At 31.4% G+C, this 24,577-nt stretch overlaps 1 protein-coding gene across 1 annotated transcript; it reads left to right on the forward strand.

Annotated features, from left to right (window-relative positions):
* The first annotated feature begins 9,481 nt into the window (after window positions 1-9,481).
* Window positions 9,482-12,422, forward strand: LOC100779734 (optic atrophy 3 protein homolog). Its single transcript, XM_003539900.5, has 4 exons — window positions 9,482-9,861; window positions 9,958-10,092; window positions 11,830-11,916; window positions 12,159-12,422. The coding sequence occupies exons 1-4, from the start codon at window positions 9,730-9,732 to the stop codon at window positions 12,309-12,311; spliced, it is 507 nt and encodes a 168-aa protein (XP_003539948.1). The 5' UTR covers window positions 9,482-9,729; the 3' UTR covers window positions 12,312-12,422.
* Window positions 12,423-24,577: the final 12,155 nt, after the last annotated feature.

A 24,577-nucleotide genomic window follows, 5' to 3' on the forward strand; every position in this document is an offset into this window, starting at 1 on the left:
AATTGATTACCACACCTTGTAATTGATTACAACTCATCCTCCTCTATAAATACCCACGAAACCAGTCACGCTGCACAGCCTTACCCTCGTTCTCGAGCCTCCTTTATCCCTAATCTTCAAATTCTCATATCTTCCTCATTTCTTCACCAAAACACGTCCCGTAAAGCCCAATCTTCCTCTTTTTCACTTCTCTTTTGATTCCACCGATTGAAATTCACTAAAACTTCATCAAATGGCAGAATCGTCAAAGAAGAGAAAGGGGTCATCCTCCTCCGCCGCTGCTGCTGGCCATCGCCGCCACAGACCATCCGAAGCACCCACAACACCTATCCATCCTTCCTTGTCATCTCCAAGATCATCCACTCTGTTTTCTTCCGATGATCAACGTCTACGGTACCTCTCTCAATTTTTTTCTAGGATCATTTTAGACCCTAAGTACCTAGACATAGATTTCTTCAATGATGAGACATTTGATTGTTATCAAGTGTTTCAAAATTATAGCTTGGTTGATTTCATGTCTTTATAATTGCCTTATTATCCTAAACTTGTAAAAGTCTTTTACTGCAATTAAAAAATTCAGGATGACATTATTTCTTCTGAGGTGCATGGTATTCCCATGATCATTGATCAATCATTGTTCTTTTCTTTGACTAAACTACCCCAGTCAAGGTGCACCTTTTGAGGGCACCATTGTTGATGACTGGAAATTTGATTATTCTAGTCATGATGCTCACCGTATGGTTTGCAATGACCAGGCTGAAATGACCAGTAGATTGTTGGCCGGATCATTAACTTTTGATAATCGCATCATGCACTACATTATTGTTAGAATTTTGCTTCCTCGGTCTTCAAATTTGGCTCAAGCCTCTGAGGAGGATTTGATTTTGATGTGGGCTTTCCTTACCGGTTGTCAGATCGGCTGGGCTCACTTGGTTTAGTACCGAATGCATAAGGCATTACGGGCCAATGCACCTCTCCCTTACCCTCAATTGGTCACCCTATTTCTCCGTCATTTTCAAATTTCGTTTGATGATGAACCATTTGTTCAAGTCAAGCATTCCTTTGCTATTGGTGCTGGTGCAGTGACTTCTTTTGGATACCGTAAGGATCGGAATGGTCAATGGCTGAAGAAAGATGCACTTCCTCCTCAAGATGAGCGTACTCCTTCTCCTCCTCCTCAGCGAGATGATTCAGCCCTCATGACTGAAGTTCTTTCCGAGTTACGGGGTCTTCGTACTTATGTTGGCAAACGTTTTGATTCTCTGGATACTCGCTTTTCCGGCATGGATATTCGTCTCACACAGCTTGAAGAAGATGTGGGTTATATTCGTCAGAGCTTCGACCTTCCACCACCACCTCCACCTTCTTAGAGTTTAGTTTCTAATTTTCTTTTAAGCCTTGTATTTTGGCTATGGTAGTTAAGTTATCATTTTCTGCACTTTATTTATCTTTTAGTATTTGGACTTGAGTCTTTTATGTTTAGATTCTATGTGGTTTTGAATTATGACTGTTTGGATTATATTTTGGTTATGACTTATTTATGATTTTGGTTGGTTATGACTTATAATTGATCTTTGTCCACTTCATTATTTTATCTGTATTGATTCCCACGAACTTTGGCTTTTTGATGTTGCCAAAGGGTGAGAAAAATGGGGTGGTAGAGAAGCTTAGAAATCAAGTGATCATCAATTCCAAAACATAGGGGGAGTGAACGCGCAATATATTATGCATATACATTGCTTGCTTGTATCTTGATTTCAGGACTTATATTGTCATCATCAAAAAGGGGGAGATTGTAGAAGCAAATGACTTTGATGTTTTGATGATGATCATGATGATTTTATGCAAATGATGAAATGCGCTTTTCAAGTTTAAATTCAAGACAATGATTCAAGAATACAAGACACAACATCAAGATGATCACTAGTATTTTAGGAAAGGAATTCCTAATTGATATAGCAAAAGGTTTGGCCAAGTAATTTAAGTTAAAAAGTGTTTTTCAAGAGATTTACTCTCTGGTAATCGATTACCAGAGGATGTAATCGATTACCAGTGGCCAAAAATGATTTACAACAGCTACTAAATATTTGAATTCAAATTTTAGACTGTTTAATCGATTACCAGCAGTTAGTAAACGTTTTAATTCAAATTTTAAAACCTGTAATCGATTACACAAATTCTGTAATCGATTACCAGAGGAGATTTTCAGAAAATAACTTCCAAGAGTCACATCTATTCAAATGGTTTATGAATGACCATCAAAGGTTTATTTATATGTGACTTGGAAACACGAATGAAAAGAGAGTTTTCATTGCCCAAAAAGTTTTATCCTCTCAAAAGATTAAGAGAGTTTTTCTGAAATGAAATGTCTTATCCTCTCAAAGATTCCTTGGTCAAACACTTGCATATTCAATAAGGAATTGTGATTGATCTTCATTGTACAATCTATCTCTTTCAAGAGAGATTTCTTCTTCTCTTCTTCTTACTTCTGAAAAGGGATTAAGAGACCGAGGATCTCTTGTTGTAAAGGATTCCTGAACACAAGGGAAGGATTGTCCCTGTGTGGTTCAGACTTTGTAAAAGGAGTTTTACAAAGAGAGTGGAAAATCTCAAGTGGGTTGCTTAAGGACTGGACGTAGGCACGGGAAGTGGCCGAACCAGTATAAATCAGTTTGCATTTCTCTCTTCCCTTAAACTTCTTTTATTTATTGCATTTATCTTTTGCTTTAAAGAAGTTTATTTTGAATTGTCTTTTGAGTAATTCATGTTAAGGGTGCATTGTTAATCTAAAAAGAGAGAGCGAAATTTTAATTGGGGAATATTCTTTGTATCTTAATTCAACCCCCCCTTCTTAAGATAACTGAGGCCATTTGTCTAACAAATTGCTTTAGTTTTTAAAATAATAGCTTTTTGTTGAACTCCATGGCATCTTTATAACTTGATGCAAAGTTGATGAATCAATAATATTTTAGCAATTCAATAGTTACTTCCAAGCATATCTTATATAAAGATTAAATGTCTATATATCACACTATTGTCATACATATATTTTTTATTCTAATATCATAACATGAATTAACATACTTAGTTTTTCAGGAACACATGGCAGAAAATATGCAAACTGAAGAACCTAGTTCACACCAACCAACTCCACAATTTTCATACCATCTTACTCCATTGTCTTCACACCAACCAACTCCAGTAGAAAGTTTTATTGGTACAGCTGAAGGTCCTAATAATGAACGTATGCAACAACCACCTAACATGGTGGTGGATGACCATGTTGCATCATCTACAAAAACAGGAGGAGGGGGGCTCAGAAGTATTGCGTGGAACCATATTGATAAGATTAAAACTACTAATGGGAAAGACAAGGCCCAATGTAAATACAACAAAAAGCTTCTTGGGGGAGCATCAAAGAATGGAACAAAGCATTTGCATGCCCATATGGAGAAATGCATTCAAAAAAGGTTACATGACAAAGGGAAGGGACAAACATTTCTTATTCCTAAGGTTACACAAGGTAGACAAGAATTAACCGTTGGAAGTTATAATGAAGAAAATGCTAAGAAGGATCTTGCATGTGCTATTATCATGCAAAATATCCACTTTTAATAGGGAATCGTGTTGGGTTTAGAAGATTTTTAGCTACACTTCAACAACAATTTCAATGTCCTTCATGAAACACTATAAAGAAAGAGATATTCAATGTTTATGACTTTAAAAAATCAATTGTTATGAAGTTGTTGGATACAAATGAAGGAAGGGTGGCAATTACATTTGATATGTGGACTGCAAGCAACCAAAATAAAGAGTATATGGTTGTCACTACTCATTACATTGATAGCTCATGCACTTTACAAAGTTGCATTTTGAGATGCTAGCAACATTCTTAATTTTATAGCTTCCCAACATATTGTGTTGAATTTTTTTTAGAATTTTTTTTGTTAGATATTTTTGCGTGATAGTGTGATTAAGCTATTTATTGTTATATTATATATTAGGTTCATTTGTGGTCCTTCACCTCACACAAGTGAAAGACTTTGCAATGCATTAGTTGAGTGTTTGTTGGATTGGAACATTGATACAAAATTGTCTACTATCACTTTGGATAATTGTAGTACAAATGATTGCATGATTGAAAAAATTAAGGATAAGTTGCAATTAGGCACTTTAATTAAGGAAGGAGCGTTTCTTCACATGCGTTGTTTTACACATCTTAAATTTGATAGTAAAAGATGGTTTAGGAGTTGTGAAGGATGGAGTGGAAAAAATTCAAGATAGTGTAGCATATTGGATTGCAACACCTAAAAGGTTGGAAGAATTTCAAGAAACTGCTAAACAATTGTGAATCCCGTGCACCAAAAGGTTGAATTTAGATTGTCCAACTAGATGGAATTTAACTTGCAAGATGCTTGATGTTGCAATATCATATAAGGATGTGTTTTCCCGATTAAAGCAACGTAAAACTCAATACTCTTGTTTTCCAAGTGATTCACAATGGGATTTTGTAAAGGAAGTGTGTGGGAGGTTGGCCATATTTAATGATATTACAAAAATGATTTCTGGCACAAAATATCCAACTGCTAACATTTATTTTCCTCAAATTTGTGAGATCAAGATGACTTTATTTGAATAGGTCAATTCCCCTAATGAAGTGATTCAAAAAATGGCAGAAAAGATGTTAGAAAAATTTGATTCTTATTGGAGTGGTATTCATGTGATCATTTTTAAATCCAAGATACAAAATGGAGTTACTTGAGTTTTACTTTGAATCAATTTATCCCATGGATTTTTTTCCACAAGTTAATAGGATCTGAAACTTGTGTTATGATTTGGTTTCAGAATATCAAGCCAAAAAGTATGAAGATTTTACTAGTTCTTTTTAATCTCTAGATGTGGTTAGTGATGGAAAGAGTAAATTGTATGATTATGATAGATACATTGAAAGAAAGAAAAAGGCAAGAACTTCAACTATGAAAATAGAGCTGGATCATTACTTAGAGGAGGAAGTTTTACCAAGAAGTTCAAATTTTGATATCTTAATGTGGTGGAAATTGAATGAGCTAAAGTATCCAACAATACAAGCAATTGCAAGGGATGTGTTAGCTATTCCAATCTCTACTGTAGCTTTTGAATCAACATTTACTATTGGAGGTCAGATATTAACTTCTCATCATAGCTGACTTCATTATGCTACTTTAAAAGCTTTGATGTGTTCTAAAAGTTGGTTATGGAATTCAGAGAATGCAGGTAAAATTTTGAATGCTTATGTAATACTTTATGAATTGCTTATATTTTTAAAACTTATAACTTGTTATTTATTATTTATAATTATTATTTATAGGTTCTAGAACAATTGAAGAATCAACTTTTACTCATGAGATTGAATCTGATGATGAAGGTATATTCACTTTTAGTTGTTCTAAAAAAACTTTAATATCATTATTCATATCTAATTTTTCAAAAATTTTAAAATATAGGTGGATCTTTGGTCAATAGCATTACTCAACATTTGCAAGATTAGTAGACATTATTGTTGATTGGTAAAGTAATAACTATACTTATTTACTAATGTGATGTTTTATTTTAAGATTTGAAACAAGATCTAAAATATGATGTTTGATTTTATAAATACCAGGTTGAGGAATAAATGTTGATGGCATCTTTGGTGAAGTTGGTGGTTATTTTGATGATGGACATTGTTTTCATTTTCTAGTTATTTCTAATTTGGTGTAATTTGAACCGATGACTATTGGGTTAGTGTCTATGAATTTGAGTTATGTTGTTTCATATTTTGTGTATTTTATTTACCTTGAAAAAATGGAATCACGAGACAAATGTGTTAGTCTTAATTTTATTTATTACTAGTTAATTTTATTTTAGAATTTTACATAATTTAATATTCTTTTCTTAACGATTTTTGTAGACAAATGCACTATAATAAATTTATTGATATATAAGTAGTTAAAAATAAATGTTTAACAATCAATTTATTTTTTTTTAAAATCGGATTTTTAATATTTTTTTTAAAAAATATTTTTCTAATTTGAATCAAGTACGGATGCAAGGATACCCATTATGCAACGAGTACGTGATGAGATAAGATAATAAATTTTAACCCGTTAGATATCGAATATGGGATAATAAAATTTAACTTGTTAGATATCAAATACAGGATAATAAAATTTAACCCGTCAGATATTCGGTACTAAACATATGTTGGGGAGTCGAGATTTTCCCACCACACCCATTGCCATGTCTATGTCTATTGCTTAGCATTTATCATATCTTATTCATTTTATTTGCTTTTTATATTGTAGAAAAAAAGAAAAAAGAACTACACAAATTGATGTCTCCCAATCAACAGCTACACGCAACACCAAACCACACTTGCGTCCTAAACCAGTGGCGTGTTTACTTTCTCAGAGTTTCAGTAACCATTTTTTTTCATTTTCTGAGATTTACTGTTCAAGACCTATTTGACGATTTCTTGGCGGGACTTGCTAGGTGCACCCGACAAATTTTGTAAATGGCTAAACTACCCCTTCCCCTGCTGCTCCTGCATTTCGTCTTGTCGATGAACAGTGTCGCCATGAATAGTGCGTATTCCTCTTCTAAATGACACAATGCTTCATTTACGCATTCTTTTGTTGTTTTCTCTCCTCCGTGCATAGTGCTTCTTCGCCGTAGTTCTTTCGTTTCGTTGTGATCAGTTTGGTTCGGTGAACAGTTAGGTTCTGTGAAGGTGAAGGCGTTGCGGTGGTCGGCTGCGGCATACGAGGTACGCAGTGTTGGGTGCGTTTTGTTCTGATGTACGGCAAATCGGGCTTCTCACATATCAACTTGATCCGCAGCAATGAAATACGAATCAACTTGATCCTCGAGTCTTTTGCGGATCAAGTTGATCCGCGACTATCAACTTGATCCGCAGCAATGAAACACGGATCAACTTGATCCTCGAGTCTTTTGCAGATCAAGTTGATCCGTGGGCCTTCCACAGATCAACTTGATCTGCAAAAGATGCACAGATCAAGTTGATCCGCAAGAGACTCTATTTTTTGAAATTGTAAAGTTTAATTTTTTTTTAATTTATTACTTTGTTTGTATTGTCATTTTGTATGTTTGTGTTTAAATTTTTGATTTATTGTTAAGATGGACGAGGATCAGTGGATGTATGAAGGTATAATGCATGAAGAAGTGGATATGGATTATGAAAATGAAGAAGAATGTGGTGTGAATGAACCACATGTTGATTGTTTAGATACGTTCAATACTTCTCAGGTAATAATGTTCATGACTGTGAGTGATTTAATAAAATGAATATGTCATAGGAAGCTGAAATTATGTGGATTGGTTTGTAGGTGTTTGAAAGCTGAGAGGATGTTCTGCGATGGGCTCGATCCGTTGCTTATGAAAATGGATTTGTGGCGGTGATTGTAAGGTCTGACACAAACACAGGTAATGGAGGAAGGACTTCGTTTGTGTTAATTGGGTGTGAAAGGAGTAGCGAGTATAGGTGTAGGAAGAAAGAATTCGTTAGAAGAGACACTGAGACTAGGAAATGTGGGTGTCCCTTCAAGCTTTGTGGCAAGTCAGTGGTTGGGGGACAAGGCTGGACGGCGAAGTTGATTTGTGGGATTCATAATCATGAATTGGTCAAGTCATTAGTTGGACATCCATTTGCCGGGCGATTGAGTAAAGCTGAAAAGACACTTATTACTGATATGACGAAGTCAATGGTCAAACCAAAAAACATTCTGCTGACTTTGAAGGATAATGGCTATGTTGGATCAATTCCAGCCATTTATGCACGACTTCATTGATAATATTGTTGATGCCAGAGCTGATGGAAATTGTGGATATCAGGCGGTTGCCGGTTTATTAGGTATGTGTGAAGAGTCTTGGTCGTTGATCCGCACCCATCTGCTTATAGAACTTGCCAAATTCACAAAAGACTATATCAAACTCTTTGGTGGCACAGACAAATTTGAGGATTTAAGGATGTCACTACATGTTGATGGGTTAACCACGGTATTTAATTTGTGTTTTTGATTTTTAAGACTTAACTTTAAAATAAACTTTGACGTCTATATTTGTTTCATTCAGGTCACTATGGATAAGTGGATGGATATAACCGACATGGGATATGTGATTGCATCAAGGTATAATGTAATTTTTGTATCCTTGTCTCACCAACAAAGCATGACGTTCTTTTCTCTTAGAAGTCAACCACCGGGAGATCCTTCGGTGCATCGCATAATTTGTATCGGTCACGTCTATGGCAATCATTTTGTTCAGGTACATTGTAGATATAATTTTTTTTTTATATTTATGCAATTAGTTGTGTACGATTGAGTTAATACTTATTTATTTTTGCATGTACGACAGACTTATTTGAAAGATCGTTGTCCTTTACCGCTGATAGCATTGTTATGGTCTACCAATTGTCATACTCAGGCGAAGCAGTGGCCAACTTCATATATTAGTAGAATGCAACATTATAGAAGCTTCACGTTGTACAAAAGAGACTATGTTGACTTAAATGATGATTGAAAATGTACCTTTGTTTATTTGTTATGTTAACATAAAAATTTGTTGCTTATTTGAAAAAAATAATATGTCTATGTCCTTATTGCAAAATTAGCATGACTTAATTGTTGTATTTGATGCAAATTTTATTTCTTTCCACTCTCTTTAAGTTAATGTAACGTTTGAAGCTAATGTAATGTTATTTTATGTTTGAAATGATTTTACGTTTCAATTCGTGCAAATTTTATGTTATTCGTATTCAAAAATAAAATAAAATAAAATTTCCATCTAAAATAAAATAAAATCTTCATCTAAAATAAAAAACAAAGACACAACCTGCTTGCAGATCAAGTTGATCCGCGACAAGATCACAGATCAACTTGATTCGCGAGTAGCTCGCGGATCAACTTGATTCGCCTACTACTTGCGGATCAAGTTGATCTGTGATCTTGCTGCGGATCAAGTTGATCCGCGATCTTGTTGCGGATCATCTATGTCATCTACGGATCAAATTTTGCTTATGGGGATCAACCAAGATTAATGCGCAGATCAACCTCAATGACTTGGTGCACAAATTTTTTTTAAAAAAATACACGATAATATTTTTGTCTTTTCACCGGGGAGGCTGAGTGCACTAGCAATAACACTGGGTGCACGTAGCAACACTCTTTCCTGACCTATTGCTTTCTGATGGAGTTTTCGGTTCAACTGAGTATTAGAAATCAATTTCAAATATATATGTTTTTTTTAATATGTTCCTAACCATCTCTAACTTTTTATCTCTCTGGATCTATTATTTTTAACATCTTTAATTCTAACTTGAATTTAATTTTTTTAAAAATGATTATCATAAATTAAAAAAAATATTATAACAAATTATTTATTATAAATCTAAAATTATATGTAAAAGATGCACATACTACAATACTAGTAAAAAATGCTTTAATTTGGCCTCCTTGGAAGATTCTCGACCATCGATATTAACTATGTATTATGTATGTGCATGTATGTATGTATTCCTTTTACTACTTTTCTGTTACTCAGACCATGTTCTTGCTGAGCAAGAAAGATGCTGAAGAAATTCCAATACCCTGGTCAATCAGACGCACCCAAGACCAAGAGGAGGAGGGGTAGCACATATTAACTTGGTAGTTCAGTTTCTGTTCTTTTTATTCTATTCTCCAGAAAGTACAAGTGATGGTGGTGCTTCCGGTGGTGAAGCTAGCAACACTCGCTCTGAGAACCGCGTGCAAACCAATCGCCAACAGGCTCAAGAAGGAGGCCGGTTACCACCCCAAGTTCCGAAATTTCATCATCAGCATTGCCCAGGTCAGGTCCTACTTTTATTTTCCTTTCCTTTCTCGCGCGTGTGTTCACACTCGCACGTGCGTTGTGTTGTGTTGTGTGTGACTCTCTGTGTCTCAGGCCAATCATAGATTGACGACGAGAGTGCAGAGACGAATTTACAGTCATGCCACTGATGTTGCAATCCGCCCTTTGAACGAGGAGAAGGCTGTGCAAGCTGCTGCTGATCTGCTTGGAGAACTCTTTGTTTTCTCGGTCGGTAATCATAAACCATCATTATTATTATTATCATGAATTGCCTTCTACCTGTTTGTGTGTTTTACTGTGTTGATGCTAGTTGCAGATTGAAGAGGTGCAGCTGCAATATGATAATTAAGGCTGAAATATGTTTTAGTCCATTAAGTTTGAGAGTTTGTCTTCTTTGGTTCCCCAATTTAAAATGTGTATTTTTTAGTCACTCGAATTCGTGAAATGTTCTTTTTAGTCATTTCTGCAATAAAAAATTGACACAAAATGTGCTTCCAAACGGCCAAAAATTGTTAGGAGACTAAAAAAAGCAGTTTGTGAATCTAAAGGACTAAAAGATGCAAATTTTAATTTGGGGACTAAAGAAAACAAACTCAGAATTTGAAGGACAAAAAAACTTATTTAAGCCAATAATTAAATTCTCATTTAGAATTTGAGCTTAGACCTAACTCAGCTTCAAAAGCTAATTCATGAAGTGAGGGTTGCCTTCACTTTTATACATTATTTGCATCATATCACTAGTCACCGAAGAATTTCCATTTTCCCCTCACACAAGACATTTGCAGTTGGTCTGATATAATGACTTGATAACAGGTGGTCTAGTAAGGCTAACAACAATCGCTAGAATAAACTTTGATACCATCTAAAATTTTAGATCTAACTTAACTTCAAAAGCTAGCTTGTGAGATTGGATTGTTCTCTACTTATATACACTATTTTAACCATATTACTAGTCAATTTGGAATCTCCAAAATGCTATATTCCCTTAAAATTGTCATGACGTCTCACAAGGGTTCTAGAAGTGTGATTAGTCTTTTTTGTAAGGTGAAAATTTTCACACTTGTGCTTGATGGAATAATCATTTTGCCCTGAACTTCAGTAAATTACACACGTATATCTCTATAACCTGGAGAAGGCTCATGGATCGTGTTTGACTCTACTTGACTGCTCGGCCCATTCATCACTTGGATGTGGTCATTTTTTTATAATGACTCGGTTGTGTTTTTTCACTGATAAATGTATTGTTGGATATAAAAGAAAAACCATTCATGTGCCTTCACGTAATAACTTGAGCTTTGGGACGTGTAGTTTATGCCATGGTTTTAGTGTCATTATGATCATGTTGTGTAGAGTTCAGTCCTTGTTGTCATACTCTTCTAAGTGACAGCTAAATTTTAGTAAAAGGTAACATAGCCTGTGCATTGTGCAGGCTTCAAGTCCAAAGGGCTCTTGCGTGTGAGGGTATGTTAGATAGAGAGCCATTTAAGTGCCTTTACCAACCCAACAACTTAAGCTTTCAGAGTAGTTGGTTCTATGAGTCATGACAACTTTAATTGTATTACTTGTTGGCTTCCAATGAATTAGGTGGAGGCTGAAAATGGTTCTATATCTCTAACTTGTGAAATACTATGAATTCGTATCTTTTATTTGAATAAGAGTACCCTGGATCAATATTCAAGAATGTTGAGAACCATTTGGATATGTATGAATGACACTTATTCATGAAACTGACTGAACCTTGAGATCATTATTTGACATTTTTTCCACAACAGGACAAAAGAAATATCATGCATTTAGCAGAGTTTATTCACCTAATTTCATACTTTGCATGAGATGTATGCTATGTATAAAACTTCACAGAAACTAAAGGGCAAGTATTTTGTATGAAGATTAATAGCATGCTAAAAAAAATTCATCTGTACCATCTATCAAGATTTCTGCCATCATTAATTTACTTCTATTTAGGTTGCAGGAGCTGCCATCATCTTTGAGGTGCAAAGAAGTTCAAGATCAGAAGCAAGAAAAGAAGAACTACGTACACAGGAGATTGAGGTTGTTTTTCTGCCTTTCTTTGTCACGGATTATATGTTTTGAGGGTAATCTATTTATTTTCTCTGACTGCTATGCATGATGGAGGTTTTAAATTTGGATGCCTTTTTCCCCCACATCTAGATTTTAGTTTTGCCTACCTATATAATTAGTCTGGTTTTCTTCCGTTCGAGGTGGAGGAAGCCGTTGGGGACAATAAATATTCTAAATTTCAAGGATCTACTCACTTTTTTGTTACTTTGCAGGAAATAAAGACTAAGAATGAAGAATTGGCTAGAGAAATTGCACTTCTTGCACAAAAGCTTGAAGAGCTGGAACAACTTTCCAGGGGACGAGGACTACTTGGCACTCTTAATATCAAACACAGTCGTGTCTCTCAAGATAGAAAATCTAATTGATTGTTGCAATTTTTAAGCATTGCACTCAGATTTTGATTAACAAACAATGGTTCTTGGTTTAGCAAGAAACATAACTGATATTAAAAATGTGCAGAGGGGATACTGTGTGTATATATATATATATATATATATATGGAGAGGTACAATGAGAGCTGAAACCAAATTTTAGATGTGGTGTGAGGGGCTTTGAGGATTAATCTTGCGTCTAACTTCGTAAGAAATAAAACAATTGTACAACACATGTATGTGCGCTTTTTGAAAATTTCCTTTCCAGGGACAAATTCAGCATGCTAACTACTGTTTTCAAGCCTTTGGATAATCTACATTTGTTTCCTCCAAAATTTTGTTGTCAATTACTTACAGTTCACGTACCTACTGGTGACTCAAATTATACATCTGTAATTTGGAACAATCGTCCCATGTAAAGTAAAACAAAAAACAAATACAGATCCGATATAAGTTTAGTCTCCATGCCTTTTAAAATACTACATATAAAAATAACCTTAATTGAGATATATTAATGTTCTATTGTATCTAAACCACCTGATAAACCAGCAAAAGACACAGTGCAGTGAATAGAAAACAATTAAAGTACAGCGAAGTCTGATCTTGTTCAGAGTAAGAAGTCATGGTTTTCCCTTTGATTCAAATTACTACCGTGAAACACAATGAAGACTCTCAGTTCTTCTCTCTTTGTAATATCTCATTCTCAATCAAGTCTGATTAAAAAAAAAAATCCCTCTCTCAGCACTACCAATATTTAACCATTTATGCTGCTTTTTAAACAACAGAAATATACAGAGACTCAAGAGAGAACTCACCCCTTCAGTTACAAATCTAACAGCAACAGAAAGGATAAAATTGTAATAACAGAATAAGCTACATTAGCAGCATGTTCTTATTTATTATGCAAATATTTGGACACAAAAGGTTATGTAATTATCATTTTTGCAATTGAGAGATGTTTTTTTTTAAGTATACATACAATTTTTTATTTGATATTATATTTACTTTTTAGTTGTCTATATCTTTCTTTTATTGCTAAAGTTAAATTTAATAACTTTATACATTATAAATATTTTCTTCTTAAATTTGATTTTGTAATAGATTTATTAAATATAATGTTTATTTACCAGACATATACCATTGATCCTATTTTTTTCTATCAGATTATGTTACTATAATGCGAAATCTTTTTGTACAAATAAAATTAAATGTATTATTTTTATTTCCTTTTCTTTTTTTCCTTTCTAAACATTACTTATAATATTTTAAAATATATTTAGATATTTTTTTTACCTTTTTTAATTTTTTTCAATAGGATAAATTTAAAATATAAATAAAAATGAATAATATGAATAAACATATTGAAATGTAATTAAATTTATCCAAATTTTATGTATAATAAAAATGAATTGGAAGGAGATGCTAACCTGCTAAGTGCTAACATTTCTAGTATGATTTTTCTAATGTGTGCAGCTTGATAGGTAGCAAGGAACATAAATATTTATTAAATATTTTAATTACTTTATAATGTTTTTATATAATATGTTTATTTATATTTTAAATTATTTTTTTAACATATGTTAACATAAAAAAGTAATTTCTCCTAAGACTAATTAAAAATCCTCGAGGGCTCCTTTATTAGTTAATAGAATAAAATATAATATAAGAGTTGGATAAAAATAAAATAGGATAAACATGATAATCTTTTAAGGAGCATATAAGTTACCATGTTTTATATTTGCGTAGATAAGATAATATCAGAATATGATATATATATATATATATATATATATATATATATATATATATATATATATATATATATATATATATATATAACATTTATGATAATATTACCATTTTATAAAAATTGTATAATATTCCTTTTAAAATTAATTTATAATATATAAACATTATTTCCTTTTAAAAATTATAAAAATTAACTAAAATATCAATGATATTAACATTAAATATTTAATGATAAATCACAATATTATTATAAGATATCTTTAATAAATTGATATAATTTTTTATCACAATATAATCTATATCTTTAGCAATATATAAAGAGAATGCTATTTTTATTTTTATTTTCACATTGTGTTAAGACTATCTTACCCTCTAACTATTTTCAAAACCATCAATTTAAAACTAATCACTACTTTTTAACATTTCCTCCCATTTTATATTTAACCTATATTTTTCCCCTTATCATTTTATTTTTAATTTAGAAAAAAAATGTAGAGACATGCTTTCCCCTAGTATTTGTAAATTTCATTATTTCAATATTACGTTTACAAATTTTAAAAACTATTTGAATAATATTTATTTATTTTGAATATTTTTGTTGAGAATACATTTTGAATTTTTTTGTCATAGTTATAATATATATATATATATATATATATATATATATATATATATATATATATATATATATATAATAGATTTTAAACCACTGTGTTGCATTAATTTATTTAAATTATATATTTTTTAGTGTCATAAAAATTTGTAGAAAAAATATTTAAAAATTATTTTTTTAATATGTACATAAATAAAATTATTAATTTTTAGTTTATAGTAGTATATTAAGTACAATAGTAGATATAATAAATATGAATATTGTGTTGGAGTGTTCATTTTTATATCATGGATATTATTTACAATCTAATTAATTTTTTATGTTTATAATTAATCAATTTAAATATATTTATAGTGAAATTAATATTTTTTTAATTTTTTTGAAATTGCGTGATTTTTTATCCTTTAAAGGTTATTAATTTTAATTATATTGTTTAAATTTTGAGTTGATTAATCTCATGACGACATAATTTGTTACCTTATTGGACATTTGGTTAATAATTAAATATTTATGAGCATTTTGAAGTTTAATACAATTCGGTTAACTGAACCTGATTAATTTCAGTGAACAACTAATAGAAAAATAAAATACTCAAATAGTAGCAAATAGGACCTTTGCACACTTTAAGGAAATGAAGAATGAAACTACTTATTCTAAAGACTCAAATCACAGATGCAAACAACCAAAAGGAAGCCATTTTTCTCTTAAAAATAATAATATACTTATTTTCGGTTGATGTTATTAAAGAAGTAAAATAAAATACCCAAATTATGGTATATGAGGAGGCAATCAATATTGAAAAAATCATGTTCATAGAATTTGAGAGAAATATCATGGGCACCATGTCTCTCCAACATCACCCTAAACATCACTTAGGCTTTAGCAAACCTAATAAATTTCATAACACAAATTAGAGCATAATTAATAATGTCAAACTCTAAAGACTCAAATGATGGTTGAAAATAAAAAATTATTTTTACTTAAAAAAAACATTCTCGTATTTTATGTTATCATAAAAGAAAACAATATTAATTTATAGGAAAGATAGGAGAAAATGGTATTTAAGAACAACATAATGTAAAAACTAAAAACAATGTTTACCATGTAGAAGAATACCATTTTTGCTCACCTAAAAGTGATAGGAAACTCCAAATGTGCTCCAATTGTATAGAAGATAGAAAAGTAGTAGAAAGATACACCAACAATTCTGCATCTTATAAAACTCATCTAGAGACTCTTCAAATGGATTTTAAATGGAATAGTCATTATAAAAAAATTATTACGAACATTAGAGAAATTTTACTTACTCTTCCATAGCATTTTTGGAAGTATCTACTTTGTTGCTCAAAGTAACCATTGTTTCTTGATCTTGATAACTGATAAGAGTATCCATTAATTGTTCCCTCATTGCTAGCATGTGGGAACGAAGCTAATAGAAATAGCATGTAAAATTTAAGAAAGAAAATAATTTTTGCGAATAACCATTTCTTCATATTTATAATGTTCATGTAACATAAAAAAAGTATAAACTTGAGCCATTAAAAAAAGTTACCGAAAAATAATAGCCATGAAGCCACGAAATAGCAAAAAGATGAGTAAATGTTCGGTTTTTTTTTTTTGTTGGTATTAAATTAGTTTTTATCATTTAATGAAAGTAAAAACTTTGAAATGTTATGCTAGTTTTAAATTATTCTTAAAAACTTGTATATGATTGGATGAGCTGTCCTTTAATTACTATTAATGATAAATAATGATAATATTAAGTAGTAACATTTTATTTGTTATATAATTATTTTAAAATCAATATTTTAATATGGAAATTAAATAAAATATTCTTATATATGTCTTTGTATAATCCATTTTTTAAATTAATTATAAAATCAACGGGAGTAAAAAAAAAACCTATTCGTTTTTAAATGTTTAATACTTTTTATACACTAAATTTCTGTTGAATAAAATCAATATATTTGCATGGAATAAAGTAAATGATTGTTGTCAAAATAATTTAAACAAATCTAATAGTTATAAAAATTTTAAGCATTTTCTTTTACAAATTTTTTTACCACAATCAAATCAATGATAGTTGTGAAATTAGAATTTCAATCAAATGATAATATTAAGTAGTAACATTTTATTTATTATATTTTTAAAAAAAATTAATATATAGTATAGAAATTAAATAATAAATTACTATATATATATATATATATATATATATATTTGTATAATCCATTTTTAAAATTGATTATAAATCAATGGGAGTAAAAATAAAGTCAACAAAATTAAAAAAAAAAACAAATCTATTTGTTCTAATATGTTTAATACTATTTTTTACAAGAAATTTCTGTTGAATAAAATAATAATTTTCTTACAATAGTCAAATCAATGGCCGCTATGAAATTAGATTCTCGATCTAACAACACAAATGATAAAATATACTAGACATTTATTAAATTAAATCAACCATTATTGTCAAATTATAATTTCTATCAAACGGTGAACAAAATTTCAAGCTTTCTTTACATAAAGTACTAAATTAACGTCTATTGCCAAATTACAATTTTGATCCCATGGTTCACAAAGTTTAAAGCTTCCTTTATATACAATTGTTGTCAAATTAAAATTTTGATCCAATGACAAAACTTTAACTTGTTTTACATATAGTATATATACATTTTAGTGGGGTCTTCCCTTTAATCACATTTTTTTTTTTCATTTATAATACTCAAACTCAATATCTTACCTAAGAACCAAAATGAGAACTACTTAAACCAATGTCTTGTTGCTAAGATAATTATATCTTATTAATATCAAATAACTATAAGAGTAATACTAGTAAATATTTTATCTTATCCTAATAAGTATATTAATTAAGAAATCTAATTTCATTGGTTGAGTAAACTTGCTAATACTTCAATTCCATTAAAAAAACGGATGAAATATGCCTAAATGACTTTAATTGGTTAACAATAATGTTAACTTATTAGCAATATCATTGTCACACATGTTGATCTATACTATTAATAAAGAAAATATCATTTTTTAAAGTTCATAAATTTTAAACAATTTTATTCTTTATCAGTTTTTAAACTTTTATTATTATCTTCTAATAATTACCCATTGTTCTCATATTATAACTTTTATTTTTTACTTCTATTTTTTTTTTGAAATATGTATGTAAAAAACACAAAGTGCCTCTCCAAACTCTAAACCCTAGTAATAAGGGTAAAAGGAAAAGCGAAAAGGGTATCAGAATCCAGAAGGCAGATACCAAAAATTCTTACATCTAATTGAAGCCCCCAACCGACCTGCACAAAATCACCGCATCATCTATATAATTATACAAACAAGGCCCTGACTACATTTTCTCTGTCCTGTTGACACCTGTCCACTGTCAATTCTTTGTCCTGTTGACACATGTCCAGTTATAGGCTTTCTTTTATGCTTCTTTCTTTGCTCATTGCTGTGTTTTATGCTTCTTCTTTCCTCATTCCCGTGTGTTGCCACCTGTCCAATAATAAACCCTCTTTTATGCTTCTTTGCTCTTCAGCCTGTGTGTTGCCACCTGTCCATTAAAAACCCTCTTTTATGCTTCTTTGTTGATTGCTCACTTCAGTCCACGTGTGTTGTCCCTTTGTTTATGTTCGTCCTGCCCCTTTTTGCTTCTTCCCTTTTCTGCTTTCCATTTTTTTCCCATTTCTTCTTTTCGCATTTTCTGTGCACACTGCGTTCACTATTTCTTTCCTTTGCACTTGCTTTTTGAACTTTTGGTTTGTGTTGCATTTGCTTATTTTTTTCGGTTATGTGTTCATTGTCAGTTTAGCTTTTTCAGTTTCCTTTGGACTGAAGTGCTGAAAACATGCGTGAGCTTTGCCTGATTCTTATTTACATTGCTACTGTTTATGCCTTTCTGTTCGTTTTGATGCCTACAACTGTTTCTATTTTGTTTTTTTTTACAGGTTTGCATGCATGTGTTCGTTTTGGCCTTTATGTTCGTTTGCATCCATGTGTTAAAAAACATTTACCTTTGTGTTTGTTTTTTATGTGTATTGTTTTGGACTCTTCATTTTCCTTCATGTTTAAAGTTTTGCCTTTGTAGTTGGTTTTTTTTGTGTATATTTGCTTTGTACTGAAAAAAAAAGATACTTGAGCTTTGTCTCATTTTGATTGTCATTTAGTTTCGTTGTATTTGGTTGTATATTGTTTTGGACTGAAAACAAATGTTGTCTCATTTTGATTTTTGCTTTGGACTAAAAACAAATGTAACCTTTGTCTCATTGTCAGTCTCATTTTGATTAGTACTGTTTGACTTCTTCTATATCCAGTCGTGAAGCTGTCATTTGATTCTTCTTTTTCCAGGTTTGTGTATGGTTATTGTGTTTCTGTCCGTTTTCATTGCTGTGTTAAAATCTTTTATTACTTTTGTATTTGATTTTTTTTTATTTCCTCTGTTTTTGTCCATTTTTTTTTCTTGTTACCCTTTACCTTTTTGTTGGGCTTTACTGACGTGTGTTGCTATTTTCTTCTCTTATATGCAGGTTTCTATTTTCGTCCAACTTTTTTTGCCGGATTGCTCCTGTTTGCCACTGTTTGCAAAACCAAAAAGGTTTGCTAATGTCTGCTATTGTTTTGTTCTTACCACGTTTTGGGTTATGCATTTCTGTTTGGCGGGGTTTTTTTGCAATGACAGAAAGGTTTTTAATGTTGGTATTGTCCCAACTATTTGTTCCTGTTGAATGTGATTCCTATTTTCTTTGTATTAGTCTCTCTTTTTGTGATTCGCAATGGTCTTTATTATCTGTGTTGTAGTGATGTCTCGCAAAGAAAATATGATATCTGAGTTACACACCAGAAAAGGAACATGGAAAATAGCTGTGCGTATCACTGATCTTTGGCAAGCTCGAAAGCAAAATAGTAAACAAACAATTGAGATGGTGTTGATGGACCAAACGGTTATTGTTGTGTTCTTTTTGATTGTTGTTATTACTAATTTGTATTGTATGTCATGTCACTTCATTTTATGATTTAAGTGTTTCAGGGTTCAAAAATTGGAGCTACTCTCTACCAAGAACTCTTCACTGAATTGCGGGACAAGTTACAGTGTGGTTCTTCGTATTTGATTCAGAACCTGAGGATTGTTGACAACCAATCTGAATACAGAGTCAGCCCAACTCCATATTTGGTTTATTTCCTAAAAACTACATTCGTCAAGGAAATTCATCGTCCATAAATTCCTTCTAATGTTTATCTCATAACTCCTTTTACTGATATAATCTCTGGCCTCGCACCACACCATACTTTAGTGGGTCAGTTTGTTTAGTTTTTTGTTTAACCAACAATTTTATATGCATCTTTGTGTCAGACTAACATTTGTCTTGCCTGACCATGTTTGACAAGATATTGTTGGTGTTGTTGCTGATCTGATCGATGTTAAGACAGTTAATCCCCCTCACAGGATGACAGTCAGGCTCAGGGATAACAGGTATTCAAATCTGCTAATTTTACATATACATACATACATACATACATATATATATATATATATATATATATATATATATATATATATGTTCACACACTAAACAAATCAGACAATTGCAGTTTGTCCTTATTATTTTATATGATGATATATAATATGATGAATGGGTTAGCAACAACTAGCATATTGATTGTGATTGTTTGGTCATAGTAACTGTGACATTCTAATAACTGTTTGGGAGGACTATGCTATTCAGCTACATGATGCTATTGACAAAAACCTTCTGCTTCAGGAACCATTAGTTGTTATGTTGACCTTAGGTAAAATCAAGGATGCTACAGGTGTGTCTGGTGTTGGTTAGTCTTTATTATGTAGATTGATTTACTTTGGGTGATAAATATGTATGTTGTTGATGATATTGATGGATATCATTCCAGACAAGTATCCCCTAAGCGTGCAGAATATCAAATTTGGATCTAAATTGTATGTCAACGCTAATATTACAAAGATACACGAATTTCGTCAAAGGTTTGTCATTAAATTTGCATTTTAACAGTGTTGGCATACTGCAGTGTTTATGTTTTTTAGTTCCTTTGCATTTTTTATACGCTTTAATAGTTGATCTCTAATTTTTTATATTGTTGTCCATTCAGTTTGTCTGTCCCATTTTATTCTAATGGGATAATCAATGATAAGGATGGTTCTCTCCCAATCTAGCCAGAGTAATATGGTGGAAAAATTTCTGCAGAATGCTCAAGTGGTCAGTATAGGTGAAATCAACAATCTCAGACAGGTTAATAGTTGAACAATGCTTTCGTTAATATGGCCTTTACCACATGTTTGTTTCCTCATCTATTATTCACCATGTTACAGGATTGTTACTGCTTAACTGTTGGAACAGTTGACGAAATCATTATTGATGCTCCATGGAGTTATGACAGTTGTCCTAACTGTACAACCACATTTGATCCATCAAAAGGTGGCTCAGCTTTCCGTTCTTGCCATACCAGTGTGATCGATACAGTTCCACGGTTAGCCATGATCATTTTTTGTACTGATTATTTATTTACACGCTTTGCTGTTTTAGCAAATTTCCCTGAAATTTCTATGGATGTCAAGGTATAAATTAAATGTTAGGATGGAGCATAATGGGGACAAAGGAAACTTCCTTCTCTGGGATGCAACATGTATCAAGCTGTTTGGTAAGACTGCTGGAGAATGTCGAGATGAGTTGATAGCGGTATGTTCTACACAATAGAACCACAGATTAAATAATGATTCTGTGATTTGTCATTGATACCATTTATTTCACCTGTCTAGGATGGGGATGATATTAAGGTATTTCCAACGTGTGTTGATGAAATCCTATCGAAAACTTGGGCTGTCAGATTTAAGTTCCGTTCACAATTACGCCAATCATCTGTATTGGATATGAGTGAAGAACTCCATCATATTCAATCATTGATAGCCACCCTTGGGTTGAAGGTAATAACTAAATAAGTTTATCACAGTATAAGGTCAACAACAATAAATGATGTTTCTCCCGTGTTAATATTTTTCATACAGGAACAATCAAGTAAGGGAAAAGGAATAGCTGTTGAGCCAGAAAATTCACCACCAATTTTTGTTCCCTCGGTGGGTCTTTTGTTTCAATATTGCATCATGTCAAATATTTACTTATGATATTGTTCTTAATATATATATTGGTAAATGTGTTCACAGCCATCATTGTCATAGTCTTCTGATTACGATCCTAAAAACTCTACCTGTTTAACTCCAACCAAAAGGATTAGTTGTCTGCAAACCAGTTCTGATTTCGATTCAGATGAGCATGCACAGTATCAGTTATCAACTAACAAACATATCAAAGCTGAGTAATTAGGACTTTCACAATCTTGTGTCTTCAGCTTCTATGTTTTGTTTAACATCAATTTGATCGTATTGAATCTGCTCACTGAGTAGATATGACAATATATTTTGTGCGGTCCACCATCATTTCATAGCAAATGATGTATAAACAATCGAATATCAAATATATATGATATATGATAATATTTGATTAAACTTTAACTTTTCATTGGTATTCATCCGTCTTATACTCTTTACTATCGTGAATACCATCACAATTATTAATTAAATGAATAACATACAACCATATCAATTAACTATTCAAATTGTGATACCATAGCATATAAATCGATTGGGCTTGCTTTATTTGCATATTACTAAGTCAAGTTTGACTGTATGACGAACAAAATACTTGGTTTCATGCAATAAACTGTTGTTGTATTTTATCAATTAGCTTTAAATCATCTATGAGGAGCAATCAACTTTAAATTCTTACAATCAATTAATTTTAAGATTTTAAAGATGAAACAAAAAAATTTAACTTATGTCATTTAATGGTTCAATTTATTTATTCTTATATTCATATTTATTTATGTTTTTATATAAAATTATATATAACAAGCAAGGGATAACACTTATAACAGTGCTTCGTTCCTTTTTCAAGTATATAACAGGGTTTGTTTTTTGCTTTCAAATATGTTGGCATATTACATTGGAATCAGTATTATTATATATTTATATATGGTTTTAAATTTTAATTCAATTAGTATTAGTATTACTATTAATATTATTATTATTACCATTTTAAAAATTATAATAAATAATACTAATTATATAATAATAATAATAATTATTTTTAAAAAATTTAACCCATGCTTAACGTATCTCAGACTTCCATAATTTATTATTATTTATATATTATTATTCATATATACAATATTCAATACACTGATTTTTTAAATACTTTACAATTATTATTATTTTGTTACTGACCTCATTATCTGCAAATACATTTAATGTGTGCAGCTATGAAAATATATGGTATCATTGTTCTATGTTTTATAGGCGGCTATTTTTTGGATGCCATGCTCAATGCCTTAATGCATTTAATAGAACACATATAAATACACGTTTACCAGCAACACTGACTAAGCTTCATGGGTTAGTTGGATTCACCAACTCTACCAACTTATTTCCCTCATTCGACGGCCTTTGTCAATTCCCCATTGATGTCAATCAATCAATATCAATATTAATGCTATGAAAACAATTGTTAAAAAACTTTTGTTACTTCCGATTCATCTGGCAATGCCCCATTTATTTTCCAACATTTTGTTTCCTCCCTCATAAAAAATTACATGTTTACAACTTCAATAAGAAAAACGATGATCATAAATGTTCACCCAACAGAGAATTTGCAAACCTAACATTTTAGAGTAGCAGATCATTCGTGCTGCACTAAACCATTGACTATGAAATTTAATGCGCGTTTGAATACAAATTTTTCTATTGTTTTATGCTATTCTGCTTTTTCTATTGCAAATACACATCCCTTTACTCGGTGAAGCAAATGCAAATAACTATAATATTGGTATCATTTTAAAGTCAGCCTACTACAACAATTTATTTAACTCAGTTTCAACATTTGATTTTCCTGTTGTTTGGCAATTATAAGCCAGTTGTTGCAGAAATCGAACTACTCATGGACATATATGCTGAACGAAGGAAGCGTAGGAAAACTATTTTACAAGAACGAAAAAGCCAACGTTCAGCTACTAATGATAATACTTAATACAGATTTGTAATTTGTAATTTGTAATTCATTTATAGATTATTATTATTCTTCATATCATCACATTAATACTATATTATACTTACAAAACTATTGTTATAGACAACTTGCAGTGTATCTCACAATGTAGTCCAACCATTAACCATGATAATAACCCTGCTACAAGCTTCCAATCTACACCACCATCGCACGGGATTTTATCTATAAATGATTCTGAACGATGCTAAAAAAGACATGCAGTCAATGTTTCTTGCATCCACAGAAATTTGATGTCATCTTTTGAGCATAAAAAAAATAGAACAATTGCTTCTACATCCACATGCCAAGGTAGTAATCCTTATTCCAATATGACAGAGTCAGACATTCATAGAGGTCATTTTATTGTTATGCTATTATCAAATATCTACATGCACACATTTTATTTATTATTACATCTTTTTCGAAGTTTCTTCTACAGTCAACTTATATATAGAATGCCAAATTGTCTGTTTATTATGCAGATAAACATGAGAGAGCAACTAACACTACACAACAAAATCAATTTGTCGCCCATGACAGCTCATATTCCGCCGATAATGATATAAATATGACACAGGAAAAGATTAATATAGGTATTTAGCAACTTATTTAACACAATTTCAATGTTTGATTTTGGTGTTGTTTGACAATTATAAGGCAGTTATTGCAGAAATCAAACCACTCATGGACAAATATGCTGAACGAAGCAAGCGTAGGCAAAGTATTTTACAAGAACGGAAAAAACAGCGTTCAACTACTAA

This window comes from Glycine max, chromosome 12 (assembly GCF_000004515.6).
Source record: "Glycine max cultivar Williams 82 chromosome 12, Glycine_max_v4.0, whole genome shotgun sequence".
NCBI lineage: Eukaryota > Viridiplantae > Streptophyta > Magnoliopsida > Fabales > Fabaceae > Glycine > Glycine max.

Bases quoted from the DNA above. Each gene is read 5' to 3' on its own strand.
- LOC100779734 (XM_003539900.5), top strand. From the start codon at position 9,730: ATGGTGGTGCTTCCGGTGGTGAAGCTAGCAACACTCGCTCTGAGAACC. The intron at 9,862-9,957 runs GTCAGGTCCTAC...TCTGTGTCTCAG, and splicing joins TCATCATCAGCATTGCCCAG to GCCAATCATAGATTGACGAC. The intron at 10,093-11,829 runs GTCGGTAATCAT...ACTTCTATTTAG, and splicing joins GAGAACTCTTTGTTTTCTCG to GTTGCAGGAGCTGCCATCAT.